Source organism: Phaethon lepturus, unplaced genomic scaffold (genome assembly GCF_000687285.1).
Source record: "Phaethon lepturus isolate BGI_N335 unplaced genomic scaffold, ASM68728v1 scaffold47856, whole genome shotgun sequence".
NCBI lineage: Eukaryota > Metazoa > Chordata > Aves > Phaethontiformes > Phaethontidae > Phaethon > Phaethon lepturus.
In genome coordinates, this window is record NW_010544998.1 from 622 (window position 1) to 15,732 (window position 15,111).

General features: G+C 42.4%; 1 protein-coding gene across 1 annotated transcript; it reads left to right on the forward strand.

The window, feature by feature from the left end:
• Positions 1-5,847: 5,847 nt before the first annotated feature.
• Positions 5,848-10,271, forward strand: SLC26A2 (solute carrier family 26 (anion exchanger), member 2). The gene is made up of 2 exons (XM_010288822.1): positions 5,848-6,489; positions 8,766-10,271. Exons 1-2 carry the CDS (start codon positions 5,848-5,850, stop codon positions 10,269-10,271), a joined length of 2,148 nt encoding a protein of 715 aa, XP_010287124.1.
• The last annotated feature ends 4,840 nt before the right edge of the window (positions 10,272-15,111 follow it).

Here is a 15,111-nt window from a genome sequence, read left to right on the forward strand (position 1 = left end):
AACTGATATTTGAAGTAGGAGGTCAACAGTTTCAGGCGAGCAAGGTTTTATTGTCTAGCTTTGCAGGTTTTCCCACTTGAGTTAATGGCTGGTGATTATTGTGCCGACACTAAGGTAGCTCTGTTCCTAAATGTGTTACTTAAATGTGGTGAATGTTTGGTATGTCATTTTACGGTTCTTGGTAAGATTTCAGCATTCATATGATTTTAAGTCTCTTGTTGAAATAAATGTTTGTAGCTTGACTGTTTTGTTGGAAGATGTTAAAGATTTTGCCAAAAATCTCAGGTACATGCAGTGCTGTTCCAGTGCCTATCTCGGTGTTATCATGGCAGTATTGAATTTCCTTGTTGTTCTACAATGGTTAAAAAAGATTTGGTAAAAGCTGTTGTCCAACTAGAGTGAGGACAAAGATTTAGTTATCAAGATGTTGTGGTATGCTTTCCTTTTATACTCTTGGGGTGAGACTTTCCATGGACCTGGAGGTAGTAGCCCAACTCTGGTTCAGTTGATACAGAGCTTGGATTTCTGATTTGCTTGCTTTTCCTTTACATCTCTTAAAAAATTGTTCATGTTTCTTTAGATTATGTGTTTATGCATTAGTTTTTAAGTGGATATATTTAAGTGCATGCAGCTTCTCATGTCTAGCAAGTGGGTATGTGAGGGTGGGTAGAGATTGCGTACAATGACGACTCATGCAGTTTAGAAAAATAATCTGGAGAACTGGGATTGGCGTTACAGAAAGAACGTTTCTGATTTAATTTTTACTCCTAAATGCTCACATCTTAAGTTTAAGGTCGTAATATGTTATTTTAGCAGGTGAGTGAGCTTCACAATCCCTTATTCTCTTACTGTCGAGGTGACTGTGATCTGTGACAGAGAAATGAAGTCTGAGCCAGCAAGGTCTTGTGCTGCAGGTAGTGTTTCCCCAAAGACAGATGCTAGGCAGATGCTAGCTCACCTCTGCCATGTCATGGGATCAGTAAGAAAGGCCCAGATGGGATCCAGAAATAGTCTGTAAAAGTCATCATAGCTCAAGAATGCAGTACCTCTCCATATCTTTATTTTATGGCAGTCACTTGATAACAGAGATGTACTGGAAATTTCTTCAGTTCTGTGTTGTAGTCTTTTTCTTTGTATCTCAGGTAAAGTTTTGCAGCAATCAACACCCCCTGAAGATCTTACTCAGGCCAAAGGGAGCTGATAAAAGTGAATTGTAGACATACAAATTAATTGTATGTAAATAGCAGCTTTCAAAATAAAATGCACAGTAGCTCCTTTTCCAAGTTAAATATACAGAATATACTTCAGGATACTGAACCAAAGGGTGTTTTCCTTTTTTTTTTTTTTTTTTTTTAAAAGAACAAAATCAAGTTTTACTAGGCAAGCTTGGGCTAAACGATTACAAAAATAATACAGCGCAATGCATTCAGGCAGAAAAAAGTGAAACGGGTGTTGGAAATTGTGTCATTTCCTAGTGTCCTGACATCGCGAGAGGCAGTGACTGTGTGATGAAAGGCCGTTTTCATGCCACGTAGAGAAAGCTGTCATGCAGGTCAACACAAAGATCCAGTATATTCTCAGAGTTCAGTAGCCAAAGAGACTTTTACTGAGAACATTTCTCTACTGTCTAGACATGACCGAAAAAAACTGGCTATGATCTACTATGCCAGTGTTCTACAGCACTGCACAGAACTAAACTGAACTGTCTCAGTTTCGTGTTGGAGTTCCCTGGCATGTTAAGAAAAACTCCCCAGGTCTGAGTGAGCTGTCTACAAGTCCCGGATGAGGGAGAGGGGAATGAGAAGGATTTTCGTTACTAAAATAATTACTAAAATCCTTACTAAAATCTCAGAAAATAAACTCATTCAAGTAATTTGCTACGCATAAAAAGTAGTCTGGGGTGAATTTTCCCCTTAGCTTTTACAGTATTGATTTGCTGAGCTTTGTGTGAAAAGCTTTTTGATTTGCAACTCTGTGCTTGTGAAATGAGTAAAACTGCCAGAGCAAATACAGCTACAGAATGTGCTTATGCAGAGTACTGCAGACAGATGCTTTTGTACGCTATATTCACTTCATTCTCACTGTATAGTAGTTGCTTTTATTTTTTTTTTGTAAGTGCTATAAATAATCCTTGAGCGGACTTTGCAATGCTGTACAGGTGCGTGAGATTAGATATCTGGAAGGTAGGGATGGGTTCTCCTCCAAGCGTGATCACTATGTGATCTTGAGTAGATTGCTGCTTGCAGTGCATATTTCCTCATTGTAAAGGTCCTAATTCTTCATGTGGCTCTTCTGAGCCTATAATTATTCTAAAACGCGTTAAAGAGAGACTGAATTGGAAGGCATTAGCCAAGGGAAGTTCATCATTATAAGGTGTATACAAGTACGTGATACAGTAATTCTGCATGGCCAGGAGGCTGTAAGATAGAAGTTTGCAATAATCAAGAAGGCACGTAGGCAAAACTGAAGCTTTCTTCTTTTACCTTCTATTGCACTAGGTGATTGACTTGTCTAACAAGAACGAATATAGAGACAAATTAATACATTTGAAAAAGTATCCCTAAAAATGTGTATGTATTAAGAGTTCGGGTGGACTCATCTTTGGATCCAGAACTCTCAGTTCTCCAAGTTATAAGGGCTGGGACCAAAAGAAGGACATAGATACCAGAAATAGGACTTGAATTCAAACTATGGAATTTTCCACTTAGGTCTCACCTAACCCAGCAGTGCATGAAAGCTTCATTTTTCCTTTTTTTGGAGTGTGACTTTCTCTAAGCAGCTCCTCTGGAAGCAGCCACAGAGAGGCATGTTTTCCTTAGAGCTATTTTCATCGTCCTGGTTTGCAGACCACCCTGCAGACCCCATACGCGGTTCAGGTGAATTAGGCATAGAGTTGGAGGTATGGGAGTATGGAACAGGGCAGGAGCTAGAGAAATGCGTTGCTAGAAATCTCTGGTAAGTGAGGAGAACAAGAGGCGGGTATTAATAAAGCATCTCACACAAAGCGTGAGACCTGGCAATGCTGTTCAGTCTGCCCCGGCATATAACAGGGCATGAGTTGTATAGGTCATGATACCATAACAGGAAGGCATACAGCCCCTGTCTTATGCAGAAAATCCATCCCTGCTGATGCCACCATGCTGTTCACAGTTTTGGAGCCGGGGAGGTCTCTGTTCAAAACACGGTTCCCTTTCAGTAGCAGTCCAGTGGCAGGCTAGCAAAGGGTGAGCTGTGTTAGGTTATTTGAAAGGATGCAGGAGCTTACCCACTGAAGAGACGCTCGCTGTCTCTGGGTCTGTAGTGAATGAAAACATCTTTTGGGAGTCCCAGCATGGAGCAGAGATAAAATGTGAACCTCTGCCACTGGTATTTTCTGTTGGCTATCTATCGGCATCTGTGCTGTGCGTGGACTATAGATAGCCCTCTGCGTGCTGTGGGCTGGTAGCTCTAGGGAGGAGTATGCTATGGTGTAAGGTGGAAGAGTTGGATTATTCGGGTTGAATCGCTTTCTAATTGGAAAGCTGTTCTAGAAATCAATGAATATTTTTAACTGGAAAGAGAAGCCAGTCTAAACACTAAGTATTCTAGCTGCTTCTACTCTTCTGTGGGTTCCTTTGATACGGTTAGGATCATTTGCTTAGGCTTTTTAAGACGTTTTAAGATGTCAGTACTTTGGTTGGTAGTGTCTTTCTAGCCAGGAGAACCAAAGGTAGTTCATCTCTGAGCAGCAGACTTGCTGGAGGCACGGCTGTGTGTAAACCATTACACAGGGCTGATGCACAGGACTCTGGATACCTCTGTATGAATGCATCAAACCTGGAATGTAGGAATGGAAATCGTAGCTCCAACCAGCTAGACCAAGGTCTAAGAGAAGGCATTTCCTCTCTGCATAGCTGTAGGACCAGTGATGGACTGACTGGAGGAGAAACGGGCAGTTTAAGCACCACACTTAAGTTCACTTCTCACTTCTCCCCTCCCACGTTTTTGAGAGACTCTGTCGTGGTTTAGCCCCAGCCGGCAACTAAGCCCCACGCAGCTGCTCGCTCACTCCCCCTCCCGCAGTGGGACGGGGGAGAGAATTGGGAAAAAAAACTCGTGGGTTGAGATAAACACGGTTTAATAGGACAGAATGAAAGAAGGGAACAACAATGATAATACCAACAAAGGAATGTACAAGAACAAGTGATGCCCAATACAGCAATTGCTCACCACCCCGTGATCGACAGCCCGTCCCCGAGCAGCGATTTCCGCCCCCCGGCCAACTCCAGTTTATGTACTGGGCATGACGTCGTATGGTAGGGAATATCTCTTTGGCCAGCCTGGGTCACTGTCCCGGCTGTGTCCCCTCCTAGCTCCCCGGGCACCCCCACCTGCTCGCTGGCAGGCCAGCACAAGAAGCTGGACTGTCCTTGACGGCTCAGCAACAACCCAAAACATCAGCACATTATCAACAGTTTCTCATCCCAAATCCAAAACACAGTCTCACACTAGCTTCTGTGAAGAAAACCAGCTCTATCCTGGCTGAAACCAGGACAGACTCACATTGAAGTGAAAGTAGCAGTGAGTGTTTTATAGCTACTTGTGAAATGGTGATTAAGTGAACAAGTTTTGAGATGGACTCTTCAGGGGCATCCTTAGCACTTGCTAGCTCCAGTACAGATTTGGCAATTAATGCAAACAGGATCGTAAACATTGCGTAGAACATTAGTTTGTTTGATGTTTGACCTGCACCGAGAAGGTGTAATTAGTACGTAAGAGGTACGTTGTTACTAGCACTCTGGGACTGCAAGGCAGTGTTTGGAAGGGAAGCCTGGGAGTTAGACTTTTCAGGGTTCTGCTGCTCTCTCTGGCCTTGACTCCACTGTAGCACCAGGTAAATGGGTTTCTGGCTGACATTTATCAACTTCAGTGTACTAGCAGTAGCAGATATTGAGGCTGAAAGAGTTTTCTGGAGGATTCTGAATGTTTTCTGGAATCCTGGAGTGCTGTATGAATGCTGGCAATCACTCTTGGTATTGTCAAATTTCACTAGGGCTTGTCTCGTCAAGACTTCGCTGTTTCACATTCAGGCAATATGTTTCCAGTATTAAATGTGCTTTGATATAATAATTTTGGTTTACTGTTTGTAGGCAGCTTGTACTAGAGCAGATGCTGTAGCAGAAATGTTACGCCTACCTTCCATTGTGCCCGTTAACGTTTTGCACGTGTGTGTATTGTTTTGGTCAGATGTAATTTACTTGAAAACCAGCTTTTTAAAAGTGTGAAGAGCGTTCTTTGCAGTGTGTCATTGGCTGAAATAAAGCCATGGTGTAAAGATGGCATCTTCTTAGGTAACAAATCTTTACAATATTTGGTAGGTGTAATCACTACATTTAAAAAAAAAAAAAAAAAAAAGAAAAAAGAGCTCTAGATCAAGGTGTGCAATGCTAGAAATGTACTAATGGTAGTTAATTTTCAGCAGCTGAATTGAAGTGGCTGTTGGGACTTCAGTAAACCCTGTGTCTATCTTTGCATGGTGAAACAGGTTGCAGATAGTGATTTTTATCAAGGAAGCCTCCCAGAGAGACAGTGCTGCTTCATTCTCTTCCATTTCACAACATTGCCAGCAGCAGGTTTATTCTATGGGATATAAGCGTCCCTCCTAGCAAAGGTGATTCCTTGCTTAACAGAGATATAACTTTTTGCAAGTTTTCTTGGAAATTGCTTTCTCTGTGCCAAACCAAGACTTTTAGCCCTTGCTTTTCATAAATACTATATTCACTCTATTAAAAAGTTGCACGTAGCACATTTGTTTATGGTTTAATGCAAATGGTCTTTCTTTGTGTTTTTTTTTAAGGAGTCCTTGAGATGTCAGCAATGGCAGAATTCAACAGTGTCCATTCAGTGACTGACATGCCAGAAGGAGATGATGCTAAACGCAGTTTCCATCACAGAATGTTCTTAGAACCCCAAGAGAAGAGGAGGAGCATGAAGGCTCTGGTGGTTAAGCAAGCAAAGAAAACTTGCAGCTGCACTCCAGCCAAAGTTAAAGACTATGTTTTTGGCTTCTTTCCCGTCTTGCAGTGGCTTCCTAAATACAAACTAAGAGAGTACCTACTGGGAGACATAATGTCTGGTGTGATTGTGGGGGTCTTACTAGTCCCACAGTCAATTGCTTATTCTCTCTTGGCTGGACAGGAGCCTATTTATGGCCTTTATACATCCTTTTTTGCTAGCATTATTTATTTCATATTTGGAACCTCCCGCCACATCTCAGTTGGCATCTTTGGTGTGATTTGCCTGATGGTGGGACAAGTGGTGGATCGTGAAATACAGAGGGCTGGCTATGACTTAGAGCCAGCTGTGCTCAGTACCCTCACAGATACAGCAGCATATGTAAACACCACCATTTCACCTGTGAATCGGACATTGCAGAAGCCTCTCTGTGATAAAAGCTGCTATGCAATTACAGTCGGAGCCACCATGACCTTCATAGCTGGAGTTTATCAGGTAAGAGGAGGTAGACAAACAGGTATTCTGTGGAAATAGTTTTAGTTCTTCTTTAGGTGATTGCCCACATGAACAGCCTGCTGCGCTTGCATGTGTCCTCAATCTGCGTCCCAGGGAAGTGGACACAGAGAGGACTGGAGGTCTCCAGTTACTGTGGTGCAAGAAACTCCTCTGTCCTCTCCTTTTTGTAATAGCATTTTGTGCTTGCATTGCAACTGCCTTGGGGACTCTAAGGCCACCTGCTGCTCTCACACAATCAGCTCACCACCTTCCTTGCTGTGGCCTGAAGCTTTTTTTTTTGCTGACTTACAGCTTAGGCCTCCACTTCATTGGGCCAAAATGTGGTGTGACAGCTTTTAATTTCAGACTTCAATTTCATTTGCTTTTTATCAAAAAATAATCTGGACAGTAAAAGTATCCCCAGTTTCTTTATATTTGTCAGTGTGCTTGTAAAACTTTACTGCTTGCCCATTTAAAGCCAAAACAATGCCATTGTATAAAAAGGATACTACTGAGATGATAAAATATATTTGAAATAAAACTTTTAATTAAATGTTACTCAACAATACCACTGTCTCTACTTAATTCCTAGAATTCACTGCTTGCTGAAATTAAAGTAGATGTCTTTGTTCTTAAAGTGTCAATCATTAACCAGAATGGATTTGCTTTTAACGGTACTGCAGAGCTGTGGTATTCCAGTTTGTGAGTTCACATTCCTTTGTTCTTACAGTGACCTCCAGGGTGATAGCTAATCAAACTGTATAGGAGTGGAAAAGGAAACAGACCTGTGATGCTCTAACTTACTGGTTTTAGACGCAACCTGGGACTTGACTGCAAGTTAGCGTTGAGTAATTTCATGAATGTTCTGGTACTCCTGAGGTACACTGAATTTTGTGTTTCATCACTGTAGGGTGGATGCAGTTTTGGAGTTGTGAATTGAATTTAATATTCTTTGCAAGCACAAGTACAATTAAGTTTCTTTATATGAAGAAGTCAGATTACTTTATCTTAAGTCCCTCTGAATGTTAGGCATATTCTACTTGCTGTCTCTGTGCCTGCTAACCAATAGGTCTTCACATCCTCAAATACTTTTTTTTTATTGGAAGCTCCAACCAAAATCACATATTCTTTGTGTCAGAAACTTTACAATCAAATTGCAGAAAGCAAGCCTGCTCACACCAGTTTCCTACAGCATAACTAAGGCAATTATTGCTAATGTTTTACAGTTAGAAAAACCTTGAATTAATTTAATTACCGAGGCTGTGAGGGAGCCTTTTTTTAGAGGCTGGCTTTGAGCCAATGTCCAGTCAGTCCAGGTCCTAAACCTGCCTTCTCTTCAGTAATGCTTTGCAGTTCTTAAGAAGTTTCCAGCCGTAATCCTAGCCTTCTTTGCTTTGCCTTAACTACCTAATAGGATATATCAAATTGACACTACTTACAGGTATTAAACTTTAAGTTCTGGTCTGCAGTCTTCAGATAATAGTGTAGACATCCCCCTTGGCCAGCACAGAGAACTAAAAGGTTTCTAACAAAGTGCTGTGAGAAGGTCCATGCTCCATTTGGCGTGAAGGTTGACTGGGAGGAAGGGACATCTAGGTGTGAAGATGCATGTGTAGAGTAGGTATCCATAAAACCAGCCATTCCCATGAGAGAGCACCAAGGATTTGCCCATTCAACTAACATTAATAAAAAAGAAGGGCAAGGCACTTTAAAAATTTATCTCTCTATAATCTGCATCACATGAGTTTCCAGCTCTCATACTTTCTGAGTTAGATGCACGAAACTTTATGCAGTGAAGAGGACAGCTGTTATGCCATAAGCTGTGTTTTTATTGTAGATTGTGAGCTCCCAGTGTAGGACAAAGACAACCAAAAAAGTTTTGTTTCCCTGCAAAGTTCACAGAGATTATAAGAACTTGAGAGAGAAATGGCAAAAGTAACCACTATTACCACTGTTTGTTTTTTTCTGGGCTTGCTTTTTTGCCAGCTAGGGTAACTAGAAGTTAGAACTGAACCAATGAGCAAACAATAGACACGGGTTCAGAGTACGAAGACCACCCAAAACAGCCCGCTCTGTGTTAAAGTACATTTTGTTTAAGTGCGGTGCACCAGGAGCAGCTCAATGCTGGAGACTCTTTTCTCCATGCTCAGATGATGCCTTGTCCTCCAGGGCTGTGCAGTGTTTTTTTTTTTATCCCACCTCCCTCCAGAGCCACAGAGTGATGACATCTGCAAGATTTGCATCCTAATCTGTTGCATGTGGTTGATTCCTTACAGGTGGCCATGGGTTTCTTTCAAGTGGGCTTTGTCTCAGTGTACCTCTCCGATTCATTGCTGAGTGGATTTGTCACGGGTGCCTCCTTTACCATCCTAACCTCACAAGCCAAGTATCTCCTGGGCCTAGACATTCCACGGAGCAGTGGCGTTGGCTCCCTTGTAGCCACGTGGATAAACATCTTCAGAAACATACACAAGACCAACGTCTGTGATCTCATCACCAGCTTGTTGTGCTTTCTTGTACTTATCCCAACCAAAGAGCTTAATGAACATTTTAAATCCAGGCTCAAGGCTCCAATACCAGTTGAACTAGTTGTGATTGTGGCAGCTACTCTGGCATCTCACTTTGGGAAGCTGAGAGAGACTTACGGCTCGAGCGTTGCTGGACACATCCCAACTGGGTTTCTGCCACCCCACCCTCCAGACTGGAACCTGATTCCTAATGTGGCTTTGGATGCTATCCCCATAGCTATTATTGGCTTTGCCATCACTGTCTCCCTCTCAGAGATGTTTGCCAAGAAGCATGGTTACTCTGTGAAGGCCAACCAGGAGATGTATGCCATTGGCTTCTGCAACATCATTCCCTCTTTCTTTCATTGCTTCACAACAAGTGCAGCTCTTGCCAAGACTCTTGTCAAAGAGTCCACAGGCTGTAGGACACAAATGTCTGGCATGGTGACTAGTTTGGTAATCCTATTAGTCCTCCTTGTGATTGCACCTTTATTTTATTCCCTTCAGAAATGTGTCCTTGCTGTCATAACCATTGTAAACCTCAGAGGAGCCCTGCGGAAGTTCAAGGACCTGCCAAAAATGTGGCATTTGAGCAGAGTAGACACAGTGATCTGGCTAGTTACTATGGCAGCCTCAGCACTCATCAGCACTGAGATTGGTCTTTTGGTTGGTGTTTGCTTCTCTATGCTCTGCGTCATTTTCCGAACTCAGAGACCGGAGGCACCACTGCTTGGCTGGGTGGCAGAGTCTGAGACGTATGAATCCCTGTCTGCTTACAAGAACTTGCAAACCAAGCCAGGAATCGTGGTATTCCGTTTTGAAGCACCCCTCTACTACATCAACAAAGAGTGCTTCAAATCCACCCTGTACAAGCAAACTGGGGTCAACCCAGTCTGGGTGAAGGCAGCAAAGAAAAAGGCAGCAAAAAGAATGCTTAGAGAGAAAGAGGTGGATTCTGGTGGCAACCAGACCAGCATCTCCATGGATTTTGTGTCTGAGCCTCTGGGGTTTCACACAATAGTGATTGACTGTTGTGCGGTACAGTTTCTGGACACGGCAGGAATACGAACGCTCAAAGAGGTCTGCAAGGACTACAGGGAAATAGATGTCCAGGTGCTACTGGCCCAGTGCAATCCTTCAGTGAGGAGTTCCCTGATCCGAGGAGAATTCTTTAAAGAGGGGGAGGACCACCTTCTCTTCCACAGTGTGCACCAGGCTGTGGACTTTGCATTGGGTGCACAGGGACAGAGTGGGACCAGCGCTTCTAAGAACTAATTGTGGAAAGGCAGCAAGTTGGAACAAAGCCTGGGGAAAAAATAGCCGTGGGTCTGTATGTCTATGCAATCAATATACGTGTGCTCAGATAAAAAGACACAGGGTCGTAGTTAACACACTGGTTACTATGCAGTCTGCTTTGATGCTTTAAATTTGCCTGCCAGGTGTAGTGATTCAATAGGTGGTACTGAATGAAGGCAATTCTTAACTTGATTATGGCCAATTTGTGAATCTAAGAGTTTTCCTATGGTTGTTCATCTCATTTCTTTTCTCTCTTGAACTTTCCATGTCTCAGTTCCCCTCTGAGTTTTGATTATCAGCATTGAAGTCTTTAGTGCAACCCTGTCTTTATGGATGAGATAGGATTTTGAAGTAGTCCAGGCATCCTGTCCAGCTGAATAATGAGAGGCAACTCATTTCTTGTCCCTTGTTCTGGCATTGCTTTTCCATATATTGCTTTTATTTTCTAAGGAATGACTGATGGGGACTGTTTGCTCTGGTCTTTACTGTGGAGTGATTAGTTGGTGATTTTGTAACCTCCCTGAATTTGAGACAGATAGATAAATAAAATCTAAACAGGCATGAAAAGGTCTTAAGGAATAGCTTCTAACCAGCTATCGCCTCCAGAGGCTTTGTCATTGTCTCCTGAGAGCCTGATGCAGCCAGGCAATGGGGGCATGGTGATCTCATTTCTACACGGGCCTTTACGTGCCTCTTTATCTTGAATTTTTTGGAATTATTTTTATTCAGAGGTGACTCTTTAGAAATCTGATTCTTGCTTACGGTCAATTGTTTGTTTTCCTAATATTTAGGAGCTCTTTAGAATCGTGGACATTAGATATGGAAAATGTCTAGTTCTTGAGTTTCAAGAGAAGACAGTCCCTTATAGCCAGTTTTGTATGCCAGACAGACAGAATCACAGGCACCAAAACAAAAAGGGCCAAACAGATTAATCAACATCTGTCCAAATTTGTCCCTGTCACACAGACTTTATGTGTGAATGCAGGTTTTATTGACTGTAGACCCTTTACACATGCTCTGTCATGGAGTAAAGTAATGGGGATGGACAGGCCAAGAAATATAGCCATTAGAAAAGGAGCCGGAGAAATTCTTTGCTGAATGTTATTTCACCATGTTCGTGTAAACAAAACTTTGTACTTCGATTTTAAATTATGCAGAACAGTGAAGAGTGCCTGTTCTTCATGCTAAAATATAAGAACCAGATAGGAAGAGGTTCTATTTTCTTACACCAATAGAATACATACAATTGTGAAGGCAGAATTGAGAGATTAACAGTTTTTACTGAGCACCAGCTATACATAGCACATGGTACATCCTTGGAAGATGGTGGTTTCTCCCAGGGGAGTTTACAGTCTGAATTGCAGGTTCTTCACAGCTTTTAAAAGGGAAAAGGTGTTGCATACAGGCAATATTCTCATCGATAATCACTCAAAAATAATGAGTCAGGAGCCAAAAAAGGAACAAAATGCAATAAGAATCATGAAACGTTTTCTAAATAGAAATATATTTTGAGTTTAGGATCGTTTTCTTTTTTTCCTGAGCTAGGACTAGTAACTGTTCCCTTCTTCCTGTGAAAGCTGAAATGTCACGTATCACTTCACTCTAGGAGCTGGGATCTCAAGAGAAGGGCTTGACAGCAGAAGGGTGAGTCCCAGGACCTGGCAACCTTTATATATTAACTGAACTTACTAAATTTTTTAGGACATCATAGCAGGGTATAAAAATACTGGAGGAGGTGGGGAGTGGCTAATATATGCTAATATATTGAAAAGGAGCACATAACTGAGATCCATGCATTACATGTTCTAGAACTGGCATTGTTAAGGAAACAAGTCACCAGCTATCAGAGAGAAAATGGTAAAGCTGCTGCAGTATTCAAAAAACACAAATATTGTTCTTTCTCAGCCTTAAGGTGTGTTTACACAAGGACATGAATCCCAAATAGCTACTGCTGATTTTTTTCTTTTCTGCAGTAACCTCCTGCATGAACTTTTTTATTCTGGGCTAAGAATCCCTTCTGCTGTTCAGATAATTATAATTATCGAATTGGTATTACCAGAGTGGATTAGCCTAAGCTGTATAAAAGCAGTGAGTGGGGTTAACGCTTATGGAGGGAGTGAGTGCAGGATAGAAATTATGTTTTAATTCCTCACCATCCCTGTTTAGCATTGAGTTTCTGTTCAGAGCCCCAGGCTTGGTGTCGAGAGAGATCTGGCATGCCTGCGGCAGCTCCCACAGCTGGGTGCAGCTTGGGAAGGCTTGTCACCGCCGGGGTCTGAGCCCGGCTTGTCACCGCCAGGGTCCGAGCCTGGCTTGTGACTGCCGGGGTCTGTCCCGCACTGGGGCAGGGCAGCAGTGCAGACCTATGGACGTGTCTTCAGCTGATGGCACTGCCCTGGCCTGGGGGAGTCCCTTTCCAGCACAGTTTGTACACGTTCCAGAAAGCATCTCTAGAACTTTGAACAAAAGCCTTGATACCACTTTTAAAAGCTGATTTTCACTAATATTTTTCAACAGAGCAGACCAGTGGTAGAAGCAGTGCCGCCTTCTCAAAGCCCTGATGAAAAATTACAGCACAGGAAACAATAAGTAGCATACGTTGTTGTTGCAAGTATTCCTGCCTGCCCACAGCTGCTTGTTCTCACTCTTTTGCCCCTCCGGCATGGGCAGCCAAGAGGGAGAGGAGGAATGAGCAGCTGGCCAGGAGACTTCCTCTAAGGCAGGTCAGCTGCCTCAGGGTGGGATAGAAGTAAAGTAGAAATTGCACTGGGTGATTCTCTCCTCTTCAGGCTCAAAACTCCTCTCTCCCGTACTCCTTCTGTGCTGCCCAGGTGGAGGTTTTTTGACCTGTGACTATGCACAGGTTTGTGTAGCCAAATTCTAACTGAGAAGGGGAAAACAGTAATTATTTATTAAAAAAGGTTTTTTCAAATCCATTTCTACCTGTGCCAGGAAGGGAGGAATAGCAATGTTACTTCCAAGAAGTACATGCTTTCCACAGCTATCGGGATGCATATTTGTAGCTCCTGGGTATTAGTTTACAGAAAAGCACAATAAAAGAGCCATAAATAGATTTTCAAATAATTCATTTAGATTACAGCTAAAAGATATACTGAAGTGATCTATGTTTAGCTAGAGCACATCACGTTTGGCCTCAGTGCTGTTTGTTCAGCCACAACTGGCAATACAGCCTCCAAATTCCATTTCAAGCAAAACAGGAGTAACTATTAAAATGCAACAGCAAAAGCACCCAGCCAACCAAAAGAACAACTTTTAATGTTCTTATTTAAGAGGTCATAGTGTTAATAAGTCTATATTAATGCACACAATCCTGGTTAAAAGGGAACAGAAGTAAATGCCATTTCCCAGAGAGCTCAGTATAATAGAGAGTCCTTTGGAATTAACTGAAGATTAGAGTTTATCATGGCTGGAATTTTGTAAAACAGTGTGTTTTCAGGCATTTTCTGTTTAGGCCTAGAATTATTTTAGCAACAGAGACATGAATCTGATTTAGGCCTACTGGCAAGAAGCTCATTTTGCTTGAATATGTTTATGGACCCTTTAGAAGTAATGCAATTTCACCTTTAGGAATCAGGGACCACTGATTGGAAACTGTTGCCCTAAAGAATTTGATTTATAAAGGAATTTCATATATATACACACACATATGTAAGTGTGTGTATATATGTATATGTATGTGTGTACATGTATTTATATGTACCTTTTGCTGCTGTGGGATGGATGCAGCAGCTATATATATCCAGTTATGCTTTTGTGATGCTCCTGTTCCTGTCCTGGAAAGGGCTCTTCTGCCTTCTACTGTTTCAAATGAACAGTGGAAAACGTAGAAGATTTTATAAGGGGAAATCTGCCGTACCCACTGCCTTCTACGCCTTCTCTTACCCCTGCTTCACAGCTTAATTTGTAATCTATAGGAAGGGGGAATCTCAGAACGATTGGTTTTTGGTTTATGCATCTGTCTGGAACGGGAATGTTCATCCCAGGTGCAGCCCGCAGAACCCCAGGCCAGACTGGAAGATGGTATAAATCAGTTGATCTCCATTCCCAAACGTACTAATCAGCAATTATCAGTCTAAATGAAGAATTAAGAAATCATTAGCACATTCATTAATGACAGCAACACAGCATTATGGAAATGAACACTCACAGTCTCAGCTATACTAAAGACTCCTGGAAATGTCCTTAGTAGTCTCCTGCTAAATGTCAGGCTCCTTTTTTACCTTTATTGCTGCTATAGATAGTTGTGTCAGTTCCTCGTAATGTGGCAGTTGCACTAATAAATGTTTCACTTGTGTGAATGTTTTGACATGGAAACAATTTTCAAGTCCACCTCATAGAACAGGGGAGCGTACTGCAGTGGGGCACATGGTGCTTATTTTTGGATTTATAATGACATCACCAACCTTAATCTTGTGTGATTTAGTGATCCTGATTTCCTTGTAAGCCATTGTGATTTCCTTGTAAGCCATTGCAGCTCCGTCTGCTCCTAATGTACTGCACAACCTACCTCCACCTTCTTGACGCTTCTTTCTGTGTTTCGCTGTAAGACACTATTGGGTTTGCATGGCAAGGTTTTGGTAGCAGGGGAGCCGACGGGGTGGCTTCTGTGAGAAGCTCCCTCCATGTCTGATAGACCCAGTGCCAGCCGGCTCCAAGATGGACGTGCTAGTGGCCAAGGCCAAGCCCATCAGTGATGGTGGTGGTGCCTCTGGGAGAGCAGGGCAAAAGAAAAAAAAAAAAAAGGCAAAAAAATCCAAAAAACAACTGAGCATTTGCAGCTGGAGAGAGGAGTGAGAAT